The sequence below is a fragment of the Hemitrygon akajei genome, chromosome 1 (genome assembly GCF_048418815.1).
Source record: "Hemitrygon akajei chromosome 1, sHemAka1.3, whole genome shotgun sequence".
Taxonomy (NCBI): domain Eukaryota; kingdom Metazoa; phylum Chordata; class Chondrichthyes; order Myliobatiformes; family Dasyatidae; genus Hemitrygon; species Hemitrygon akajei.
Genome location: NC_133124.1, coordinates 65331166 through 65357419, shown reverse-complemented (window position 1 = coordinate 65357419; position 26254 = coordinate 65331166). Strand labels below are relative to the sequence as shown.

Sequence of the window (26254 nt, the reverse complement as noted above, 5' to 3'; positions counted from 1 at the left end):
GTTACCCAGAATAGCATGTAACAGTCTGGTATATTATCAAATGCCTTTTTAAAACCTCGGAACACTGGACCAACCATCACCTCTATTCTACAGTGTAGAGTAGGCCCTTTGGCCCCTCAAGCAGGGCTGCCCCGGCAATCCCGATTTTACTCTAACCTAATCACAGGACAATTTACAATGATAAACACTTAGGACAGACACTTGCTGTAGCCAATCGCGGCCGAGCAAATTCACTTCTCCCTTAGTGATACGCACTGGTAGTTAGTGTGATTGGTTTTCATGCTCAAGGAGAGCCCTGCCACAACCAAATAGCTGCAACTGATCCCCTATAAAAGTCTTCAGTCCGTAATGCGGTGGCAGAGCCAAACATATCTACCCATGTCTGTTCACTGCAGAGAGTAATAGAACTTCCAGAGTCATGTTCAAAGGGAATGGGTCTGCTGTTAATCTTTAAAACCATCGGTACAGGGGGAACTGGCCCGAGATGATCTGGGCACATTATGAACCCTTCCAATTCTGCAACCATGTACTGTGCTGCTGTGGAACATTCTGGTTTGAATGGAGGCCAAACTCTTGCCAAGCGTCCTTTCTTTTGGCAAGCACATCAGACGGAATCTCAGTGTCATCAGTCAGTAGGTTTCTGGTGACGTTGGAAACCTAGAGTATAGTTCCTTTTTTTTCTTAGCTAGGGACACTTTGTTAATTCAGTATAATCTGTGACAGTTGTAGGTGATAAGGATATTGCCTCTCCTTGAACTTTGTCCTGTTGCAACAGAACTGCATTCTTATCTGCTGCTCCCATGCCATTTGCAATATCAATTGCTGCCTTAAGTGTGAGCTCTGATTCTGCCATTGAATGTGAACACATTTACACCGACAACCAAGTGATCTCGTAGGCCTTCTCGAACAGCTTCAAAAATCACAAAATTCAGTCAGAGTTCTTAATTCAGCCACAAAGGTTGCCCCTGATTCACTTTCTGGTTGAATGCGAGTGTTGAGTCTAAAGTGTTGCACAATAACTGATGGTTTAGGATTGTAATGAGACTCAATTAATCTCACAAGTTCCTCATAGAATTTTGAAGAGGCAAAATTGGGGCTCACCAAACTTTGGATGATGTCATATGTTTTCGGATTGCATACACTGAGCAGGATACTGTTTTTTTTTTTATTGGGCTCAATGAAGTCATTTTCTGTGAAGGAAAGCAGTCCAAACGTTCGATAGAAACATTCCCGGGGTATTGTGAATCACAGTATTCCTCAACTTTTCCAATTATGCTCATTATTCAAGTGTGAACATGTATTCCAAAAAAGTGGGAGTCACAGATCCCATCTACATTGCCACAATTAGAATTAAAAAATATTTCTTGTGTCCAGTGCAGCCGAATAGGTCTGCTTTACTCGTAGTCACCCAGAAACAATGAACACATTCACACACAGAAATAGTGGGTCAAATATCAACTGGTTGATGGACCAGGCTGCAAAATCAAGCAATCCCATGATGTCACATGACAGACCAATCACTGCTTTCCTTCAATGCTTTTCTTTTTAATATTGATACTGGTAATATTTGCATCCCCTTCCAAATCTCCATACACAATTCACTAAATGTATGTTTCCAAACATGAAGTTTGCTATAACTTAAAAGTTTAATCACTTTTATTGAGCCTGGCTTTCCAACTTGTGCAGCTCCTGGTGAATTATGTGTTTCCTACTGGTTTAGGAACAATTTTATCACATTTAGCATTTTCTTAAGTATATTTATAATTATAGTGTTCACATCACACAGAGTCAGATTAGTGTTCAACACATTCAAGTGGTAGGATGTTGCCGTGGCACTTAAATTCTTCGAAATTTCTTGTGATGAATTATCAGGTCAAAGTTCTCTTCCTTTGCATGAACTATTTCCATGCCAATTCACAATAGAAAATATGGTGAACTAGTTCACAAAACAAGGTGGTTTAAGCTTTTAACTGATGGTTAAATATACTATAGCTCTCATAACACCTGTTAAGGGCAATGCATTGTGACCTGAAAAATTTATTATCTTGTGTTGTCTCAATTACTTCACCAAACTCTTGGAAATTGTTGAAATCTATTAACTTATTTTTCCAAAGTGATATTCTCTGCAATTGATTTCTGAAATGTGTAAGATAAATTGGTCTTTACTACAATTGCTGAAAAAGAAATCTATAATCAATTATCAAACAAACTTTGATTGCTTGAAATTGCAGAGTAGACAGAAAGGGATTATTTATCGAAAAACACCAGACTGAAGCCTATCCTCAATCAGGGAAAGTAACTTTAAATAGATATCATTTTAGTCTTTCCTTTCTTCAAATACCTATCTCATTTAACTTTTAATGTTGAGAAGATACTGCCTGAACCGCAACTTCACAACTGTCCATGTAACCAAGTTTCTCCTGTGTTCTATTCTAAATCTCTTTTTATTCTATCTTCTTTAAATGCCCCTAACTTTCAAACCCTCAAGTACTTGAAATAATCTGGTTCTTTAACCTGTTCCGAAGTTTAGATGCTTTTCTCTTTTCGCACCCAAGCTGCTTTGCATCAATGACAAAAGTCTCAATCTTTCAAAATAATCACCGACTTTATATTTCCTCATACAAGATATCATTCTAGCAAATCTGAACAATATCATTTGCAAGGCCTTAATATTCTTCCAAATGTATGAAATTCAGTTCTGCATACAGCACTCAAAATTCTGACTTCATGCAGAATTTTTACACAGAATTCAATTTGCATTGAAAGCTCTGGATAAAGGTTTTTGTACTTGCCAGGGTTTATCTTATTCCCCCATCTTATTTCAATTCTTTGTAGTTTCCTTTGATCTACTGAGAAATTAGTATTTCAATGGAAGCTACTTCAGAATCATCTAAATTTTTGATAGTATTAAAGTGCACTCCTGGCAACAGTTCAGTTTTCTCATACTATAATGTCAAAATGTTAGGATAGTCAATATCGAGAAGATGATCAATGACTTCCCTTTAAATCGTTAATATATATTAATTATTTAAATCAAAAATAAAACATCAATGATCATGGTGCAAAACAGTATCATGATAAAAAAGACAAGATCAAATGAAGTAAATCTATAAATACTTTAATATGTTCTATTGTGTTTCTTTGTTTTAAGACTGCCTGCAAGTAGACAGATCTCAAGGTTGTATACAGAATACGTACTTTGATAATACACCTTGAACTTTGAAATACTGAGATATCAGATGAACAGTACAGTACCTGAGTTTAAGATGCTGAAATTGGTATTACTTGGAGACAGGCTATTATTTCTCTTAAGCTTTCGAATGGAGCGTTTCCCTGACCAGTTAATTGAAAGTACCTCTGGTTTCACGGGACCTTGTCTATAAATGGGGAAAAAAAAGCAGTTAGTTTTGCTGTTAATGTTATCTCTACCATTTCTTTTCAAAACATGATGTTGAAGTTTAGAAGTATTCCTCAAGGACGGTGAAGCTATTTAACTTCTTAATATATGCATGAGAAATAGCCGGGAAAGATTTGTATTTGTGTGGATTTGTTCCTACTGGAAGTAAAACCTTTTCTCAAAGCTGCCTGAGCATATCTTCACTTTATGGCAGTCACATAAATGTCAATTTGATCATTATTAGTCAGTGTTGTTAGAAAATGCTTCCATAAAGCTTCATAATTTATTTGTTCATTAAACATTACACTTATTTTTGTCCTTTTGTATTACTTTTTGCTTTGATGAATGTTGAGTCTTAAGCAGCGCTTTGGGCTTGTGGATCAGTGACAATTAGTCCACTTGCACTGCAGCTGGATGATTTACGGGGTTGATTTTTGGGTGACGAAGCTTATAAATTTGCAGAAATTGCAAGAAACTTATGATAGTCTGTCTCAACTAATGGAGAGGAAAGCTCATTTCATACTGTTTTCATTGTGAAATGAAGTCCATGAAACCAGTTTTATAAAGTAGAAAATTATCTCTATCTGTCTCACTTCTTTCAGTTTCCCTTCAGAATGGTTCACAGCAAGCTTCCTAAAGAGTGAAACAAAGAAATGTAAAAGTATTTGAATAATTTGACTAATTATGGACTCATCTAAATGGTGGTAACCTGTGTTAATTCATAATCTCAATTTAAGCTGTAAATGTACCTTGCCAGGAAGGTGTGCTTTCCTTAAGTAGATTTCCTCATAGCAATAAATCACCTACAACAACTGAATCAGCAAACGATGTACTTTTGCAAATTTAAGTTTGGTATTCACGTTATATCACCCATACGTTGAAAAGTAATCAGACTCCACTCCATTGAATAAATAAATTACAAACATTCCTAAGGTAGGAAACTTTCATTCTGAAAATGCTCTAATTGTTTGACCTAGCTTGGATAACAGTTACAAAAGATATTTTTGCTTCTTGCAGCAATAAAATGGGCTTAAATGCTTCACATGATACTTGGTGTTATTTTCCATGATAGCTAGCTCCTGGACAATCTATTAAATAAAAGAAAACCTGAAAAATATTCAATTATATACTGTTTTTAATAAGATTGGGCAAAAGTACTTTTATTTCAGTTGAAAAATTTCCAATACTACTCATAAATTATAACAAACAATTCTAAATTCAGAGTATGGTATGAGTGTGATGAAGATTTAAAAAAACCTGCCAGATCTGCCCATAGAAAATACATTTTGTGCAATTTTTTTGACTCTCTATAATTAAAATAAGAGAACATTTGTATTTGAGAATATTACATACAATGGCACTGTGGAGTGGACCCACAAAAATTGTTTCATTGTTTCTAGGAAACCATATTGGGCTTGTACCTGGTATGTTGGTTTAGGAGCTGTAAACTGCAAGCTTTATTTTCTAATAGCTCACAAGACTTTAGGAGTCTTCAATTCAATACAGTAAACATCAAATAGCTTGTTACAGACTAGAGAATTACTCAGTATCACATGGAGGATAGATACGAAGAGAACACACACAAGGATATTTAGTCAACAAATGCACAGGTTTGACTGGCTTGTATTCAAGTCAGCTAATTTATCATGGTGATCACTGACAGAGGGAAGGCATCACGGGAAATGGACTGAAGGATTCTCTTCATTCTTTTTCACTCATGATGAAAAGCATTACTGAGAGGAATATTTCTACATGGCACTGAAGGAGACAAGGAGCTGAATTCCTTTCACACAGCATTACTTGTGGTAAGGGAATTCCAATATTGTTGAACCTGGAAAAGCACCAATTAGCAAACATACAGGAAGGTGACAGATTTTCTTTTTCTCAGGCTTGAGATTATAATTTGGAATTCACATGCAGATTTTAATCAATTTAGATAACTGCCCTTGTTAAGCTACTGTTTCTGGTAAAGATGGAGTTTTTACTCATCATTCATTTGGAACAGCATACATCATGTCTGCAATGAACCACAATGAAGATTCAATATAGTTCACAGAGATGGCAAATCAACAGATCTCTTTCTACCAAATAGGGTACAGCATTCTTCATTCTCTTTGAACTGGCTTATTGAGGCAAACAGGAGATATTGCTTCATATGTTTAAATTGTAATATTGCAGAGACCTGCTGTCCTTAATTAAACTATGAAGGTGGTGCAGCTTTGAGAAATGAAGAAGTTTAGAATCCACTATAACTTCATATTGTTTGCAGTTACAGCAATTCAGTGCCTACAACAGTTTTCTGGTCAATAATGATTCTAAGGATGTTGATATTGGAGGAAAACACAATGCAAATATCATTTGTGAAGAGGAACTGGCGAGATTTAAAGGTACCATTGCGAAGTGATTCTTGCTACTTAGCATTCCATTCAACGAGGATTTTGGGACGTGTTCTGTTACTTTGTTTTCTGAGCAAAAGGAATGAGACTTCTAAGTGAATCTCAGGATATGCCCTGGAAGCACACCTTATAGTAAAGGCCGTTCTTTATCACTAATCCTGTCTTCCTGGTCTTTACCTGCTTCATTATCATTTCTTTTCTCCTATTCCTCCTGCTACTACAAAGTGTTCAAGTATCGTGGCCTCATGGTGGCAGAGTATTTATTGTTCAGCAGATGACAGAGTAGTAAATGATCTTGTCTGAAGAGTTTGAAAAGGCCCAAAATACCATACATTCTATTCCAAGGTCAACAGCAAATAACTTTCCAATATACCCTGAGGTAACTGACAATACCTTCAAAGAGTTTATAACAATACTTAAGATCATGAAGAGTACAGACAGAACACCCTTCACAAAGGAGGAACAACAGCACCTCTACTTTTAGAAATTTGCATGAATCTGGCATGTCACCAAAAATTTTGACAAACTTCTGTACATGCACAGTTGAGAGAACCTTAACTGATTGCATTATGGTCTGGTATGGAAGCACCAATACCCTTCAATGGAAAAGGCTGCAGAAACTAGTGGATACTGCCTAGTCTATCACATAAAGCTGTCTCCACAATTAAGTACGTTTACATAGAGCATTGTCACAAGAAAGCAGCATCCTACCATCCAGCCCATGCCCCCTTCTCGCTACTACCATCGGAGAGGAAGTATAGAACCAACACCACCAGGTTCAGGAACAGTTATTACCCTACAACCATTCAGCTCCTGAACTAGTGTGAATAACTTCATTCACCAAACTGTTGCTATGATCTACAGACTCACTTTCAGAGCCTCTTTACAATTTATTTTCTCAGTATTATTTTTATTTGCACAGTTTGTCTTCTTTTGCACATTGGTTGTTTGTCAGACTTTGTCTGATTATGCATAAATGTTCATAAAATTCTATTATATTTCTTTTTTCCCCCTGTAAATGTCTGCAAGGAAATGAATCTCAAGGTAATATATGGTAACATAAATGTACTTTGATAATAAATTTACTCATAACTTGAATTTTGAGATAAAGAGATATTGCTTCTATTGCCAAAAAGATCTAGAACCTGTAGTCAAATAATGGTGATGATTGGCTAAAGAATTAAATATGGCATGAGAGAAAACACTTCTATGCAGTGTGTGTTTAAGATCTGAATGCACTAGGGAGATGGGTCGGTGCAGTCAGATTCAGTCAAGGAAAAATAAAGGAAACTGGATAGATACTGGCCAGGAAACATTTTGCAGTACTACAGGGTGAGAATTGATACTCATTATATAACTGATCAACACAAATATGACCTATCAAGTAAGGAGAACAAATAAATTTCTAAGGTACTCTTGTTTTCTTTTTATACAGAAACTTTATACAGAATTTCCACTATTTTCAGAAGTCACGATTTAGCCTTGTGGAACGGACATGAGGCTTACTCTGCCTTGGCATTTCCATTTGCAGAGTGTCAACCATATGGATGCAGGCTGGAAAATTTAATGGAATATGAAGCTGAGCAGAATCAGGAATCACAACCATTTTTCAAAGGTTAGCTGTCAAACAGTAGGAGCAAACCTCTTCATTGAATCTGATCAATAGCGTATCTCTCCCTCTCCCAATATTTTCTGTTTTATTTTAGATTTCCAGCATCTACATTTCTTTTGATTTTCATGACTATAAAATATTGTTGCTTAAAAAAGCCCTCAAAATTTGATAAGATTCGATCAATTGACATCTTTTCTACTGATAATATCGATATTCTGGTGAAAACAAGTGAGCTTTATTTAAAATGTGATTATTTACACACACGTGTTTAATTAGAGTCAGAGACTAATTATTAACTAAGTCAATATGTCCTTTTAATAAAAATCCCTAAAATAACACCCAATCGCCAATCTGGAGTTCAAGAACATCTCTCAGGACAATAGAAAAGGGAAAATGAATGCAGGCACTGTTATTGGCAAATAAATACTAAAAATCTTCAAAATAAATCTAATTTGACACTCTTGTCTCAAATAAGTAATTCTATTTTCACGAATGGTGCTACTTAAAAAAGTGCTGCATATTCTGAAGAGTGGATGAGAAATTGGAACTCCATAACTTAGGTTAGATCTGCAAAGAGCAGACAGGAAGGTGCGCTGAGAAACCTTTACTAGTTTGTGTTTGTAGTAGTACATTGGGCACGTTGATCCCTTTGGAAACCTTTGGCATCTCTGAGGCATAATTACCAACTTACTTGTTGTGCATTTAATATTTCTGTAATATTTGAATAGTATTGTAAATATATTGTTTGATTAGGCAGTCTTTATTGTTTACAGAATTCATTATGGGTTAAGTGTAGAAGTACGTGAATGACAGACGTCATTGTGTCACCACATCATAATTGCACGCCTTACAAAAGTAAGAAGGAAGTAGACACATTATCCCTGGCTCCATGTTTTTCTTTGGATTAGTTTTATGTTTTGCGTTACAAAACATAACAGAGGCAAAAAAAAAGTTACCTGTTGAAGTGCAGCAAGACATTCATGTTTAACAAGAAAGAGCAGAATACTTTCTTTGCCAGAGGAGAGACACAGTCAAGTAAAAACAAAGCACAACACATTTCTCTCTTTGCAAGAGGAAAGAGACGTTTGAGATGTTAAAAAAGTGCAGCACATATCTCTTCAGAAGAGGGAGAGAAAGATGGTTAAAGAAAAAGGCAGAAAATGTATGAAATTTATGGTTTCATAAACAATGAAAACGGCAATAATAATATAAATAAAAATAAATGGCTGGCTACATTTTCCAATCCTCCGGCATCTCTCACCAGTGGCTAAGGATGTTTTAAATCCTTCTACAGGGTCCAAGGGAACACCTTATCAAAACATGGAGATTGATTTGCCTCAAGACAGCTAACACCTCCTTCTCTGTAATCTGTTTACCATCCATGACCTCACTGCTGCTTTGCATCACTTGCATCGTCTGTCTTCTGAGTAAATACAAAGGCAAAAAATCCATTTAAGATTGCCCCCATCTCTTTCGGCTCCATTTTATGAAACCATTCTGTTCTTCCAGAGAACCAGTTTTGTTCCTCATTATTCTTTTGCTCTTAATATATCTGTAAAGCCCTTAGGATTTTCTTTCACCTTGTCCACTACAGCAAAGTCATACTTTCTTTTAGCCCTTCTGATTTCCTACTTGCATTTGTTATACTCCATAAACACCTCATATGTTCCTACCTGCCTATACCTGGTATGTAGTTTCTTCTTTTTCTTAACCAGGGCCTCAATATCTTTCACAAACCAAGATTCCCTAGGTCCTAACAAATTTCCTTGTTTCTCTACAAGCATTCTACCATTGTTCTGGTACTCTGGTTCCCAACCCCTGCAACTCTAGTTAACTGACCCCATGTAGCTCTAGCAAACCTTCAAGGTAGAATATTTATATTCTTCCTACTTCTGGCCTCAGTAGTACATGGAACGGATAGCAATCATAAAATCACTACCCTGAAAGACCTCACCTTTAATGGTACCTAACTCTCTGAACGCATTTTGCAGGACCTCGTCACCCCATCCCCACCCATTACATTGGTATTGATGTGGATCACAATCTCTGGGTGCTCACCCTCCCACTTAGGAATGCTGTGGGCTCGATCTGACCCTGTCACCTCAGAGACAACATACCATCCAGGAATCTCAGTTTCATTCACAGAGCTTCCTTCTTGTTCCCCTAACAAATGAATTCCCTATCACAACAGCTCACCTCTTCTCCATCCTTTTCTGAGCCACAGAACCAGACTCAGTGCCAGAGACCTGACTGCTGTGGCTTTCCTCTGCTAGGCCATTACCTCCCCCACCCTCACCACCCCCAACAGTATCCAAAGCAGTATACCTGTTGTTGAGGAGAACAGCCATAGGGGTACTCTGCGCTGGCTGCCTATCCCCTTTTCCCCTCCAGGTGGTTATCCCATTACCGGTGTCCAACAGCATGGGTGTAACCACCTCTCTATATGTTCTATTGATCAATCCCTCAGCCTCCTGAATGATCTGAAGCTCACCCATTTCCAAATACAACTCCTTAACACGGAGTGTTTGAAGCGACAGCTGGATACACTTCTTGCAGGTGAGTTGTCAGCAACACTGGAGGTCTCCCTGCCTTCCCACATCCTGCAAGAGGAGCATTCCACTATCCTGCCTGGCAACTCCACGGCTCTAAATGTGCAGTAAGAAAGAAAGAATAAATAATGAAAATAAAATTTACCTACAGTCTATGCCTCTCCTTGAAAAGATCTTTTTTCCCCCACATAAAATCACAATAAAAGAAGAAATGCTCAGTGGGCACAATTGCTCATACTCCCACTTCTAAACAATAAACACAGGCATTTTGACTCTAAAGGATCAGTTAATTATATATTTTCTTTGAAACTACAAATGGATTTTTGTTGAAAAAAAGATCTCTTTCAGTTTCTTCAGCTAACAAGATCACACAATATAATCCAGAGTGTTCATATTATAAAAGCAGATAATTTGCTGATAGGTCTCCAACCTTTCCTTCCCTCTCCAAAAGTGCTGCCTGAGCTGTGGAATGCTTCTAGCATTTTCTGTTCCAATGACTTGGCAAAGGGGAGAACTGTAATTTTATTCTGTTGTACCAAAGACATTTTAAACTACTTTTAATTTGTAAGCAAACAACTCTCCAATCTTATTCAGACCTATCCTTTACAGTGAGTATTCTGAGATTAACAGTATTCACTTACTATGACAGGTTATGTCTCTTCATTTCAACCTGGGTAATAAGTTTACTAATTTTGGTGCTCTCTCAAACTGAATTAAGTCATCAATTTGTGATACAAGTCATCAGTTCAATCATAAGTGTTCTGGTCACCTCACTACAGAAAGGATGTGGATACTATAGAGAGAGTGCATTACAAGGATGCTGCCTAGATTGGAGAGCATGCCTTATGAGAATAGGTTGAGTGAACTTGGGATTTTCTCCTTGGATGAGAGGTGAGTTGATAGAGGTGTATAAGATGATGAGAGGCATTGATCATGTGGATAACCAGAGGCTTTTTTCCAGGGCTGAAATGGTTTACATGAGGGGGCATAGTTTTAAGGTGCTTGGAAGTAGGTACTAGGGGGATGTCAGAGGTAAGTTTTTCACACAAAGAGTGGTGGGTGCCTAGAATGCACTGTCAGCGATGGTGGTAGAGGCAGATACAATAGGGTCTTTTAAGAGACTCTTTGATAGGTACATGGAGTTTAGAAAAATAGAGGGCTATGCAGTAGGGAAATTCTAGGCCGTTTCTAGAGCAGGTTACATGGTTGGCAGAACATTGTGGGCCAAAGGGCCTGTAATGTGCTGTAGATTTCTATGTTGTATCATATACTAAGAAGCTGAAATCAGCATATAAATATCAGCTTGGAAACTCATGACTGGTTTCATATGTACAGAGGGTGGCACGGTAGCATAGTGGTTAGCACAACACTTTACAGTACAGGGGACCCAGTTCATTTGCGGCTGCTGCCTGTAGGGAGTTTGTATGTTTGCCCTGTGACTGCGTGGGTATCCTTGAGGTGCTCCGGTTTCCTCCCACATTCCGACGATGTACCGGTTGGTAAATTAATCGGTCATTGTAAATTGTGCCGTGATTAGTTTAGGGTTAAATCAGGGAATTGCTGGGCAGTGTGGCTCAAAAGGCCAGTAGGGCCCATTCCACATGGTATCTCAAACAAATAAGTAAATAATCTTCACTCTTCTACATAGGAGATTTGCTTGTTAGACATAGTGTCATATTATGGTTGGGAAGTATTAATATCCCAGGTAAATTATGTACCTACATAAACAGCTCCAGAAGGTTGCGTGGGATTTTGCAATTTACAAAGTTACAGAGCAAATCAGGACAAACCCAAAAAACGTAGGGCCGTTTACAAAATTAAATTTTACATTGTGGTCCTGCAATCAAAACATCTTTCACTTGCTCCCTTTGAGGTTTAATCTCAACGCTAATTACCCATCTAAATTCATTAAGATTTTCCAGAAAGATCAGAAAGGGAACATATTATAGAGGAGTTATAAAGTTGTTGACATGGCAACTTTGTTAGTGCACTTCAGAAAACTGCAATATATATGTAAGCACAGGTGTGAAACAGTGATACAACCAGTGTGCGATGTAGGAGTGACATTGCTGTTGAGAGACTGGTAGCACATGTGTCACATGTCTTGAATACTTTTTACAAGAAGCAATAGTTCTCCATTACAGATATAGTTCTTGCATACTCTGAAATTTCCTTGCAGGCAAGCTCTTCTGCTTCATTCCTACTAACCTAATACTTCCTGTGTTGAAAGCTTTGATTTTTAAGCACATCGCTTTAACTGAGTCATGGATAGGCGCCAGTGGTACTGCATATAATTTTGTTTGACTGGCACAGGTTTGCTTCCTATTCTGGCATGCTCACCGATCTCATATTGCACCACATTTCTGCAGCATGAGAATGTTAAATAGGAAGATTGCAGCAAAATCTAAGAGTGAGGCTTTCTAGAATGCCAACATAAACCATCCCAGTTCTGAACTTATCATTGGGCCAGGAACCAATGCTGTAATTAATAATTTCCATATTAACAATGATGTACATTGATCACTGGCGAGTAAATTCAGCAGAACAAAATTAGCCTGAAACATAATTATCAAAAACAAATTGGTGAAATCCAGCACAGCTTTACCGAGAAAGCTAGGGCTGAACTACTTTGCACCAATTTTCAAAATTATTTCATGTATTTCACAGGCAAGAGAATAAGATTCAGAATATCTTAAATAAAAATTCCTCTAGTGTGGAGAGTGTAAAAGGGGTGGAGAACTGTCTCCACAGTTGATTAATGTTTGATCCCACCAAAGAGATCAGAGCGCTGGGCTTTTTGCACAGGACAGGCCCTTCGGCCCACATTGTCTGTGCTGAATATGATGTCAATTTAAACTATTTGCCTGCACATGGTGTGCATTCCCCCAGTCCCTCTCTGTTCATGAGCCTATCTAAATACCTCGTAATCATTGTTATTGTATCTGCTTCCACCACTTACCCTGGCAGTGATTCCAGACACTTAGCACTCTATGTGTAAAACAAAACTTATCTTGCAAATCTCCTATTCAGCTTTCCCCTCTCATCTTAAATCTTTGCTCTCCAGTATTTGATACGACTACTGCGGGAAAAAGACCAATTAACTACCCCATTGGGTTACCCCTTATTTTTCGATGCTCCATCTTATGACAATGCAAGTTTGTCCAACTTTTCCTTATAGCTAATGTACTTCAGTCCGAGGAATATCCTTCTGAACTTCTTTAGCATTCTCTCCAATGCCTCCACGTTCTTCCTGTAAATATGATGAGATAGGTCTACAACTGTTTGAGATAATCTTGGTTGCATATTATGGAAAAAATACTGTACTGATGAGTCACTACAGACCCAGCAGAAAGTTTTACAAGTTATTGTATCTCCTTCCTATACAAACAATAATGAAAATCATTTAATGAGCCCTCATTTCCATGCTGTTTCAAGCTAAAGTCTCAGCAGGATATGCCAGTGAGACTCCATTTCTCTTTTAATGGATTTGTATCCCTGCTTCCTCTCATTATTCACCTTTGTGGCTCTAGCAAGATTTAAATACATTGATCATAGTCTCTGACATCCATTATTTCCACCAGTTTGCCACCTTTCCTGTTTGTGGGTAAATAGTGCTTTGCCACAAGCAGCATCTGATAGAGATAATTTCTCAATTCCACCAGATGTTCTCTTCTTTCAAATCCTCCAAAATCCCCTCCTCTCCAGTTGTAATTAGACCTCGGGAAAATTCATATCTAAAGTGCTGGAAATACCAAATGAAAAACAAAATCCATATCTAGAAATAGAAAACACAAGTTATTTCAAATAGTATCTGTCTTTTCCCTTTGTTGATCCTGAATGACCTTCTCTCTATTTTCAGCTTTGTTGTATGTATTTCAGGATTATTCTTGTTTGAGTATAGTCACATTTTCACAGCTTTCCCGCAAATTTTAGTTTGGTTACATTTGGTAATTAACATTAACAGAAGCACTTGCTGAACAGAATTGATGAGTAATGCTGGTAAAAATAACACACTGCTATTCTTAATCTACATCAATGTACATTTAGATCCTTTTCCTTTGGTTGAACTACAAACTATTTTAAACTGCCCACAATGTCATTTATTTATTCACTATTGATTTGAACAAGAACAGCTACTGAGTAGAGAAATGTGGTTTATCAATATGAAACTGGTAGAGAGTGATGCTCCCTGTGTCACAACATTTTGAACCTTAGCTGGCAGTTGAAGGGAGACCCCAGAAAACACTTCTCCAACGTCTTGGTTCTCTTGATTTGTTTTGAAAGATATTGGTCTTTATAGACAACTCCTGATTTTTTTCTGATATAAAACGTATGCTTTAAGACCATTAAAACAGAACCATTGAGAAAATGGTTGAAGAATGGTGATCAGCCATGATCTCAAAATGGCAGTGCAGGCTCGAGGGGCCGAATGGTCTACTTCTGCACCTATTGTCTATTGTCTATAATGGTGTGTGAATATTGTGCCTGCAGTTATATGGAAATACAGTATATGGATACAGAATATAGAAATAAAAAGCAGTATTAAAAAGGAGTGGCAACACTAATTTTAGGCTCACCTTTCCTGGCGAGTTTGTTCCTCTGTTGTTTCCATGGCACATTCCAAGGAATTCTGCAAAGACTGAAACTGATTTATGGTTTCTTTCAACAGAAGACGAGTCACAAACTGTTCCAAATTACTCGAATTCTGGTATTCCTGCACAAAAATAAACGCTATATTGAAACCATCCAATGAGAAGTAATAACTGAATTTAAGATGTCAGTTGCAGAGTGAAATGCATGCCATTTTAAGTTAAAGTACTGGAGGAAATGGATTTTTCAGTGGCTTAGACATTTGGTCTCTCATAGTTAGAGGCAAATTATCGTGCAACATGAAAATAGGCCCTTTGGCCCAAATCTTCCATGCTGACCAAGATATCTTCCTGAGCTAATCTTATTTGCCTACATTTGGCCCATATCCTGCTAAACCTTTCCTCGCTATGTACCTGTTCAAATGTCTTTAAACACTGTAATGGTAACTGCTTCTACTGCTTGCTCTGGCAGTTCCATGTGGAAAAACATTTTCCCTCTCACTTTAAACCTACGACATCTGGTTTTAGACTACAACCATCCAACATGTATGACTGTCTTGATTTTATAAACCTCTATAAGATCACCCTTTAGCCTCCTTTACTCTAGGGAAAACAATTCCTGCCTAGCCATTGTCTCCTTAACTGAGACTCAGTCCACCAACATCCTTGTGAATCTCTTCTGCACCCTTTTTATTTTAATCACAACTTTCCTATACTATGGTGACCAGAACTAAACACCACCTTTTAGTTACAATAGAACTCTTAATCTCAATGACTCAGATACCCTCCAACGAAGGCAAGCGTGCCATCACTTTGTCTATCGGTGTTCCACTTTCAGGAGACTATATAACCTCTTCCCTCTGTTTTATCACACAGGGCTGTCATTTACTGTGCAGATCCTACCCTGGTTTAACTTCCAAAAATGTATCACTTTGGATTAGCCGGAATTAAATTCCATATGTTATTCCATTGCCAACTTTCCCAGTTGTTCTAGATTCTAAACATTCTGTTTCACACCACCAAGTTTGATGTTGTCTGAAAACTTAATGATCACACTGCCAACGTTCTCATCCCTGCAATTTGTTGGCACTTTGTCATTTTCCTCTACCTATGACAAATCATCTACCAAAATTCTGATAGTCAAAAAGATAAAATTTACTATTTGTTTCCTATTTAGAATTGTGTTAGCATTTTTATTTAGTAGACAAATAGATTCTTCAAGTAAATCCACATTGATTTGTTATTTAAACATGGGTGTGTTAGTATTTCATAAATAAGCATAAATCACATCAAAAACAGAACAGGTAACATATTTCAACAGCATTTCAAGATAAACATCACAGGAAATTTATGTAGGGCAATATGAAGTGTAAAGAGAAATGCGAGGAGATGCTGGGCAGACAGATGAAAGCAACTGTAGAACTCAACTTGCAACGGAGGCAATTTACATTTAAAATTAACACAACCAAAGTGCTGGAGGAGCTCAGCAGGTCAGGTAGCATCTATGGAAAAGAGTACAGCCGATGTTTCTGGCAGAGACATCAACTATCCCCTTTTCCATAGATCCCACCTGGCCTGCTGAGCTCCTCCAGCACTTTGTGTGTGTTGTTTGGATTTCCAGCAGCTGCAGATTTTCTCATATTTGTGATTACATTTAAAATCTCTCATTCTGTACCAATTTGGCATATCTGGATTAAGTGGTTATCAGGAATTGTTGAATTCGATGTTGATACTAAGGGCTGTTAAGCGTTTATGTTTGAAAAGTGCAAGTTACTAAAGAGAGGTCAAAGTGCTCTTTCTAGATAACCAGCCTTCCAGCTTCTTTCAAAATAGCCAGTTCTGATGAAATGTCCTGAGTTTGCAAAGTTAACTTAGTCTTTCCCTGTCAACACATGCGCTATTCCAGCATTCTCCATAGCCTCCATAGTATCCAGGTCATCTTCAAGGAGCAGTGCCTCAGAAAGGTGGCCCATCATTAAGGACCTTCACCACCCAGGACATGCCCTCTTTTCAATGCTACCATCAGGAAGGAGGTACAGAAGCCTGAAGGCACACAATCAATGATTTAGGAACAGTTTCTTCCCCTCTGTCATCTAATTTCTGAATGGACGTTGAACCCATGAACACTACTTCACTATTTTTTTTATTATTTCCTATTTTTTGCAGTACTTATTTAATTTAACACACACACACACACACATATATATAGTCACTGTAATTCATAATTTTCTTTGCTCTATTATCGTGTATTGCATTGTAATGCTGCGGCTAAGTTAATAAATTTCACGATGTATACAGGGTGATATTAAACCTGATTCTGATTCTCTTATTTCAGATTTCCAGCAAGTTCTGAGTTCTGTAAGTTGCAGTTCATCACTTAGTGCATCTTTTTTTCTGTCCCCATTCTCTCCTACATAACATCTCATTCAGACAAATCAGCTGCTATAAAAAAAAAGCCTTCTCCACCTTCTCTCAGCTGGCAGCACTGTCATTTCTAAAACAGTCTCTTGATTTCCCTATTATAAACATTCCCTTTGTTCCCCCATGCCTCCCAGTACTCTGCACCTTAAAACATGTTTGCTTTCTAACCTTGCTTATTACTGATGTAAGTCAATGATCTCAAACATTAATTCTGCTTCTCTCTCTGCAGGTATTGCCTCATCTGGCCTTAAAGGAGACTTTTGAAATATGCCAAGAAGCTCACTACCATGAAAATGGCAAGCTACTATAAAGCTTTTTAAACATCTTATCAATAATTGTAAAGCTTCTATCATTAATGAAATATTATTAAAACCTACATCTATATTTTACAAATCTCTTTTTGTTATATCTCTCAGCAGCTAAATAGACTGCTTATCTCAAAAGTTAAAAGTCAGTGTGTTGTATATGCACAAGTACACGTATGTTCAATATGCAGTCAGGAATTGTAAGGGACAAAGGCAACTTTCAGAATGTAGATCTACAAATCCTTTCATTTCGAGTGTAGAGCATTGATCCATTTCAAACTGGAGGAGCAGAGATATGGCTTTACATTGTGGACATTTATCATAATACAGTTGCATTTTTGCTGACCATCTTTACTGCTCTTGTCAGACACTGTGGGTTCCAACAATAATTAATGAATACTGTGCAGTTTTTGGCATTCCACAGCTCTGAATAATTTATCTCTCGGAGTGCATTCTGCAGTAGCCCAGAGGAAACTGCAAGTGCTCTTCCTCAGGATTCTAATGTCAGCATATCCTTTCTTAGATAAGGGGTCTGAAAGTGTGGTCTGACTAATGCCTTACAAAACCTCAGCATCGCATCCATTCTTTTATATTTAGTCCTCTCAGAATGAATGCTAACATTGCATTTGTCTTCCTTCCCACCGACTCATCCTGAAAGTTAACCTCATGCACAAGGGCTCCCAAATCCCTTTGCACTTCATATTTCTGAATTTTCTCCCCATTTAGAAAGTAGTTTATGTTTTTATTCTTTTTATCAAAGTGCATGACCATACACTTCCTTACACTATATTCCTTCTGCCACTTCATCGCCCATTTTCCTAATCTGCCCAAGTCCTGCAGACTCCCTGTTTCCTCAATACTACCTGCTCCTCCACTGACCCCTGTGGAACACCTCTGGTCACCAACAGCCAAACAGAAACGGCCCCCTTTATTCCCACTCTTTGACACCTGCCAGTATTGGAGTATAAAAGTTGCATTGTTTGCTGTGTAACCAAAACTATGTAGTCAGCTTTGATGTAGATTATGTAGGTTGAGTTTGCTATTTGCTATGCATGTATCCAATTTAGTAGGAGAATGAAATCTTAAGAATGTAGAAGACAATGGTGTGTTAATGAGAGGTAGCTAAGAGATGTAGATTAGAACACGATTAAGTCAATAGGTAGAAACAATAGTGGTGGATGTACTTGTGATACGCAACTATAGACCGATTGGATATGCTAATGCAACTAAACCAGGAGATTGCTATAAAAAATACTATGTACAAGGATCAGTGGGCAATCGGTGACTAGCTCAATGACTATCTCAGCTTTGATTTGCAAATTAAAGTTTAATACTTCTTGAAGAATCTTCTGCGTCTCCTGGTCGTTTGTGGGGCACAAAAAACCACGACACCAGTCAGCTAATTTTCTAATCATGCTAGTGTCTTTCTCGTAATACCATGGACTTCTATCTCTCTAAGCAGCTTGTGAAAGGCCTTCTGAAAATTCAAGTAGACAACAGTTGCTGACTCCTTTGTCTATCCTGACTACTATTTCTTCAAAGAATTCCAACAGATTAGTCAGGTAAGATTTCCCTTGAATGCTGATTTCAGCCTACTTTATCATGTGTCTTCAAGTACCCTGAAACCTCATCTTTAATAATGAACTAACATTTTACCAATCACTGAAATCAGGCTAACAGGCCTATAATTTCCTGTTTGTTGCCTCCCTCTCTTCTTAAGGAGTGGAGTGACATATGCAATTTTCCAGTCCACTGGGAGCCATTCCAAAATCTAATAGAAATCCTTTTTTAAGGCACATAGGATTCATGGAGACTTGGTAGACTGGAATCAAGGTGATGGAGGGGTATTATTCTGATGGGAGCTCTGAGGCCTCCATTGTTTGTAATGTGTAAATGATTTCGCCAAACATGTGGTGGGCTAATTAGTAAATTTACAGTCAATACAAAAATTGGTGGAGTTATGCATAGTGAGAAAGATTGTCAAAGGATACGGCAGGGTATAGATCAGTTGGAAATAATAAGCAGATGGACAAATGTGAGGTGTTGCACTCTGGGAGGTCAAATACAAGATGGAAGTATTTTGTACTTGACAGAACCCATCGGAGAACTGATGTACAAAAGGATCTTGAGGTGCAAGTCTATAGCTCCCTGGAAGTGACAAAGAAGTAGGAAGAGTGCTAAAAAGGACATATGTCATATTTATCTTGATCATTTGGGTACTGACTATAAAACTTGGCAAGTCATATTGCAATAGTTAGGCCACATTTGCAGTTCTGGTCACCATATTATAGGAAGGATGTGCCAAATAGGCTCATTACAATGTTGCCCTGATTGGAAAATATTAGCTATAAGGAGAAGTTGTACAAAGTTGGAGTATTAGAGGTTGAGGTGATGAACTGGTGGGGTGGGGGGGGGGGGGGTAGTAGGATCTATGTCAGCTTGAAATAAAGCAATCCCATCATTCCCACACCCTCTCCTTAATTCCTTGAACCATTGTAACTTATTTTTTCTCACTTGCAAATCAATTATGTTGTGATTCATATGCTAATTACTTACAGCAAGAGGTTTTTTTTTGGTACCAATTAATCTACCAGTATATTTTTGGAATGGGGAAAACCTCATGGAAATCCATGTGGTCACAAGGAGAAAATGCAAACTCCCCCCAGGTAGTGCAGACCCTAGGCCCCTAGAGCTGAGGCAAGAGCTGTGCAATCATCAATTATTATTGCTTATGTTTACTATTGTAAAATAACAACAATGTATTTGAAGTACTTCTCTCTTCTGCTTTACTTTCATTCATTTCTCTTTGGAGAAATAATAATTACAGATTAAGGTTTTGATCATTAATATCTGACTAGTTAATTTCAAGACCAGTGAGCATTCCTTGAGTTTCCATTAAATTAAGAGACCTAATTATGCAATAGAAGAATAGTAAATTGCACAACCCCCTTTCCATTTGATTACGTCAAAAATATTGATTTGTCATGGTTATCTAAATTTGTGGAGACAAATGTTGCCTAGATCAAAATGACTGGCTATTTTAATTCTGTCATGACTAATTCCAGATGACAACCATCTAAAATAATTTATTTCAAACTACTGTATTTAATCAGCTGTATATTGCTCAATGCAGCCTGTTTGGTGGTCACATCCCTTTCCCCCTACTTTATCCCACACTTCTTCTGAGGTCACATGGCTCTTGGGGTTCTGCCAGCATCGCTGTCTCAGTTGTTTCTACAGGTCTCCAAAGACAGGAAATGCAGCTCTGGGGATATATTGCCCTGATATCCTAATGACAGCTCATCTTGCCAGAAGGCCTTTCATTGTACTGGAATGGGTCTGATGATCAGAGATATTAGGGAGTATGCTGACAATGATTAAAGAAATAAGTAGAACAAGTGTTTGATGATTGTGATGGTGATGATTTTTATTTTTGATGACCAGGGAAATAAGTACCGGTAATGTTTTGGGGATTAAACAGCATTGATCTTTTGGTGATACAGGCGTAAGTAGGGAAGATGATGTATTACTACACAAGTAGTTAGTGCTGACACTTTGGTGTGAAACAAATTTGTGCAAAATGTTACTTAGACTAAATTAAAACATGAGATTTTGCAGATATTGGAAATCCAGAGAAATGTGCTAAAAATATTTGAGGAATTCAGCAGGTCAGGCAGTATCTATGAAGAGGAATAAAGAGCCAACGTTTCAGACTAAGACCCGAGGGTAGGACTTGCACAGTGAACAGAAGGGCACTCAGGTCCTGAGTACCTCCAGAATTTTGTGTATTTCTATTCTTACTAAATGTATATCAATTTACTATTCAGGTATTACAATTTTGCAAAATTATTCACCATGATCTCATATTTTAGACCATAAGATGTAGTAGCAGGATTAGGCCATGTGGCCCATCGAGTCTGCTCCGCCAGATGATCATGCCGGATTTATTTTTCCTCTCAATCCCATTCTCTTGGCATCTTCCCATAACCTTTGATACCCTTACTAATCAAGAACCTATCAACCTCTGCTTTAGATGTACCCAAATGACTTGGCCACCACAGTGACTGTAGCAATGAATTCCATATTCACCACCCTCTGGCTAAAGAAATTCCCCCTCATTTCTGTTCTAAAGGGATGTCTTTCTTTTCTGAGCCTGTGCCCTCTCCAGCTATTAGAAACATCCCCTCCATGTGCACTCTATCCAGGTCTTTCAATATTTGGCAGGTTTCAATGAGATCTACTCTCATTCTTCTAAATTCCAGCGAGAACAGGCCAAAAGCAACCAAAGGCTCCTCATACATTAACACTTTCGTTCCTGGGATTATTCTCATCAACCTGATCTGGACCATCTCCTATGTCTGCACATTCTTTCTTAGATATGGTGCCCAGAACCACATACATTTACCCTATCTATAACCCTCAATTTTGTATACTCCTATTAAATCTCCCCTCGTTCTCCTATGCTACAGGAATAAAATCCTAACCTATTCAACCTTTCCTTGTAACTCAGGTCCTTCAGTCCCAGGCAACATCCTTGTAAATGTTCTCTATACTCTTTCAATCTTATTGATATCTTTCCTGTAGGTAGATAACCAGAACAGCAAACAATACTCCAGTTTTGACCTTGCCAATGTCTTATACAACTTCAACATAACATCTCAACTCCTGTACTCGATATCTTGATTTATGAAGAGCAATGTGCTAAAATCTCTCTTTACAACCCTGTCTACTGGTGATGCCACTTTCATGGAATTATAGATACCTAGATCCTATTGTTCTATCATACTCCTCAGTGCCCTATTCTTCACTATATAAGTCTTACCCTAGTTTGTCCTCCCAAAGTATAACACGCTACACTTGCCTTCATTAAGTTCCATTTGCCATTGTCAGCTGGTTCAGATCCTTCTGCAAACTTTAGTCCTCCTCACTGTCCACTACACCCCCATTCTTCAAACCATCTGCTTATTTGCTAATCCAGTTTACCACATTATCATCAAAATCATTTATATATACGCCAAACAACTGCAGAACCAGCACCAATATGAGGAAGGATATACTGGCTTTGGAGGCAGTTCAGAGGAGGTTCACCGGGTTGATTCCAGGGATGGGGCTAGACTATGAGAGATTGAGTCACCTGGGACTGTACTCACTGGAATTCAGACGAATGAGAGGAGATCTTATAGAAATATAAAATTATGAAAGGGATAGATAAGATAGAGGCAGGAAAGTTGTTTCCACTGGTAGGTGAGACGAGAGCTAGGGGACATGGCCACCAAGATTCGGGGGAGTAGATTTAGCACGGAGGTGAGGAGGAACTGCTTTTTCCAGAGAGTGGTGAATCTGTGGAACTCTCTGTGGAGGTTACCTCAGTAAATATATTTAAGACAAGGTTGAATAGGGTTTTGTATAGTAGGGGAATTAAGGGTTATGGGGAAAAGGCAGGTAGGTGGAGATGAGTCCATAGTCAGATAAGCCATGATCTTATTGAATAGCGGAGCAGGCTTGATGGGCCAAATGGCCTAGCCCTGCTTTTATTTCTTGTCTTCAATCATTGGGCATATAGGAGCCATGTATCTGTTTTCTGTCTATATTGTATTTTGTGTTGTGTGTTTATTAGGAACAACTTGTCATGTTGCGGCATGGTAGTAAAGCAAGTGAGTATAGTTACACTTTGTCTTAATTAGTAGGTTCCGTTTAGTTGTTAGAGGCAGATGAGGAATGAGATTTCCTGTTGACCACTTATTTTGCTATTTATGTTTAATTATGCTAATTTTAATGCTAATTACTTTTATTTTGTTATATTGCTAATTTAGTTTTGTTAGTTTCTTTATTCACTAAATATCATTCGTCTTTTCCGGTTTCATAATAAAGGATCGAACGTACTTTTTTTCAACTTGGAGCTCAGTTATTTGGAAGCATATCATATACAGTGTTAACTCCAGTAATCAGTTGCTCAGAATTTTTGATTTGTTTTCAAGTAACCACAACATTTTTGTCAACACAAAGGGAACATTCTGTGACAGAGGGAATTCCAGGGATGTTCTCACCTGAAACATGTCCATTTGCCAGATATTGATTCAGAAATTGAGCCGCTGATAAGGGCAAACATGCCTAAACTATTGCAAGTGATTCAGTGTCAATAATGGACCTTTTGCAATCAGAACAATGGTGGGTTGGACTGTAAGTGGACCACTGAAAGCAGACAATGGCGACGGAAGGGAGTGTTCACAGCCTGAACTGACAGTTAACAGGATCCGTTTTGAACTTGGATCATTTTGGCAGCTGCTGCTCAAGGCAGACTTCCCTGTATGTAGTCAAGAAGAGCAAACTGGATTTTGAAGAGAAGGTAACAAGTTCATGGAGCTGGTTACAAATTTTGCAAAATTGGTGGGTGGCCACTTCCAGATTAGCTTAACATGCCAAATTGACAGGGAAATTCCAGAACAGTGTACTCTCTAAATCTAAGAGGTATAAATAAGAAGGGTATATCATTTCACACAGTCTACACAGCTTCCATGAAGAATGCCATTTCTAAAGATTATGCTGAAAGAATGCCAGTAGAGGATCTGGAACGTAGTGATGGGAAAGTCTGGTATATTCTCCTCATGGCGTTTACCACCCTGGAAAAGGGAAAATTTGTGTTATGTTAGACTGTGGAGCAACTTTTCAGAGAATATCACTTAGTACTCAACATTTACGGGGACCAGGTCTCACAACCTCAGATTTGAGTCATAACCAGATTCAGAAAAGAACCACTGGTGATCATGGCAGATATTGAAACAATGTTTCATCAGGTTACAGTACCTGTGGAAGATGCGGATCTACCGATATTGCGCTGGTGGCCTGATGCCAAGATATGGTGGATTTAATAACGGTGGTTCATCTCTTTCATCGCTGAGCCATGACAACTTCACTCTTAGGAAATGTGCAGAAGATTATGAAGTACTTTTCAGCTGAGAGATGGTAGATAAGGTTTTGCATTGCCTCTAACTTGACGACTGCCTATGTCAGTGTCCTCTGAGAAAGAAGTGGTGTCTCTCTATTAATACTTTGTATCAATTTGTGCTAAAGGCAGCTTTCAACTTACAAAGTAGATAAGCAATAGATAGAGTGGTAGCTGTGATATCAGAAGAGCAAAGAGCCAAAGACATGCAGGATTTGGATCTGGATCAAGATATACCTTCGGTGGAGAGAATACTGGGTGTGCAATAGTGCATGCAGTCTGATACTTTCAAGTTTAAGATCATGATCCAAGATAAGGGACTTACTAGAAGGGAGATCTTCTCCACAGTTAGTTCCATCTACGATCCTCGACTCCAGTGATGCTATCTGCTAAGAAGATGCTACAAGATTTATGAAAGAAAGAGCTTGGCTAGGATGTCACTATACCAACATCAGTTGCTCATGAGTGGACAAGATGGCTGGAAGAGCTCTGCCAGTTGGAAGACTTCAAGGTTGTTAGATGTTTTAAACCCCCGGATTTGGGAGAAGTTACTGCTGCACAACTATCCCACTTTACAGTTTCAAGCGAAGACGGCTATGGAGTAGCGATCTATCTATTGTTGCACAACATGCACTCTCAGGTGCATAGTGCTTTTATCATGGGAAACTCCAGGGTTGCTTTGTTAAAGTCAGCTTCTCTGTATGAAACTCATTGCTGCTACAATGTGCTGTATGGACACGTTGTGGAGGAAGAAGTCATAACTCATGCAGCTTCATAACTCAGTTTTTTGAACTGATACTACTACTGTGCTGAAGTACATCATGAAAGAAACTTTCAGGTTCTGAACTCTAGTTGCAAGCACAGCTCCTGAAATTCTTAAGGTCTCACAAGCATCTCAATGGAGGCATGTAAATACTTCAAGCAACCCGGTAGATGTGGCCTCTAGAGGGTTGAACATGAAAGCATTCCCGAAGAATGAAACATGGGTGTCAGGGCCTCAGTATCTTCTTCAGCCTGAGAAGTGATGACCTGTGAATCCCAATTGTTCTGGAGAACTCCTGTTAAATGATCTGGAAGTCAGGAGGAATATCACAATGAATGCCATGCAGACTGAAGAAGAGATGGGTGCAGTAAAATGTATACTCCATCACTTCTCATCTTGGACCCATTTGAGGAAGACAGTGGACTGGATTCTTAGATTTAAGAACCTGCTCTTGTTTCTTAGTTGGAAGAGGAATCAATTGAACATTGCCCTTGCTCTGTCTGACTTTGATGAAAAACAACAAGGGTATTCTTCGGAGAGAGAGGTTGACTAGGCCTAAGGTCAAATTGGCAAAGGTGGTACCTTGGTGGAAGAGCTCAGAAAGCCTGAAATGGAGAACATTGAGTTTTGCCAAAAAAATTTATTTCCAGATGAACCACTATTTACACATGCAGCAGTGGACTACTTTAGATCTATTGAGGTGATGAGCAGGATTACAGTGAATAGGTATGGGGTCATAGTTACCCATCTAGCTATATGAGCTGTATACCTTGAAGTGGCAGCTTAAGACATAGATTCCTTTGTTAATGCACTTCAACGCTTTATAGCAAGATGAGGATAGATTTGTGAACTGTGCTCTGATAATGCAACAAACTTTATTATAGCTGAGCATTAGTTGAGACAAGCCATTAAAAATTAGAATCATTCACAGATCAGTGATGTTCTTCTTCAAAAAGAAATTAAGTTGATTTTTAATCCTCCAGCTGGTTCACATTATGGAAAAGCACAGGAGAAATTGATTAGATCTGTACAAAGGTCCTCAATTCCACCATGAAGGTACAAAGTTTTGATGAAGGAGGTTTCCACATACTCCTTTGTGAAGTAGAGACTATTATCAATGATCATTTAATTACTAAAGCATTTCTGATCGCAATAATTTGGAAGCACGAACACCACAACAATCTGTTGCTTCTGAAGACCTCACCATCTTCACCACCAGAAGAGTTTCAAAAGGAAGACATATATGTTTGGCGTAGCTGAAAGCAGGTCCAATACATGT

General features: G+C 38.3%; 1 protein-coding gene across 2 annotated transcripts in view; it reads right to left on the bottom strand.

Annotated features, from left to right (window-relative positions):
• Positions 1-26254, bottom strand: part of necab1 (N-terminal EF-hand calcium binding protein 1) — a 116057-nt gene that overhangs the window by 22383 nt on the left and 67420 nt on the right. For both annotated transcript variants that reach the window (XM_073044560.1, XM_073044553.1), the window contains exons 6-7: positions 14532-14668; positions 3256-3377 (exon numbers count right to left, since the gene is read on the bottom strand). In XM_073044560.1, the coding sequence (XP_072900661.1) occupies positions 3256-3377; positions 14532-14668 (259 nt within the window). The remainder of the gene's footprint in view (positions 1-3255; positions 3378-14531; positions 14669-26254) is intronic.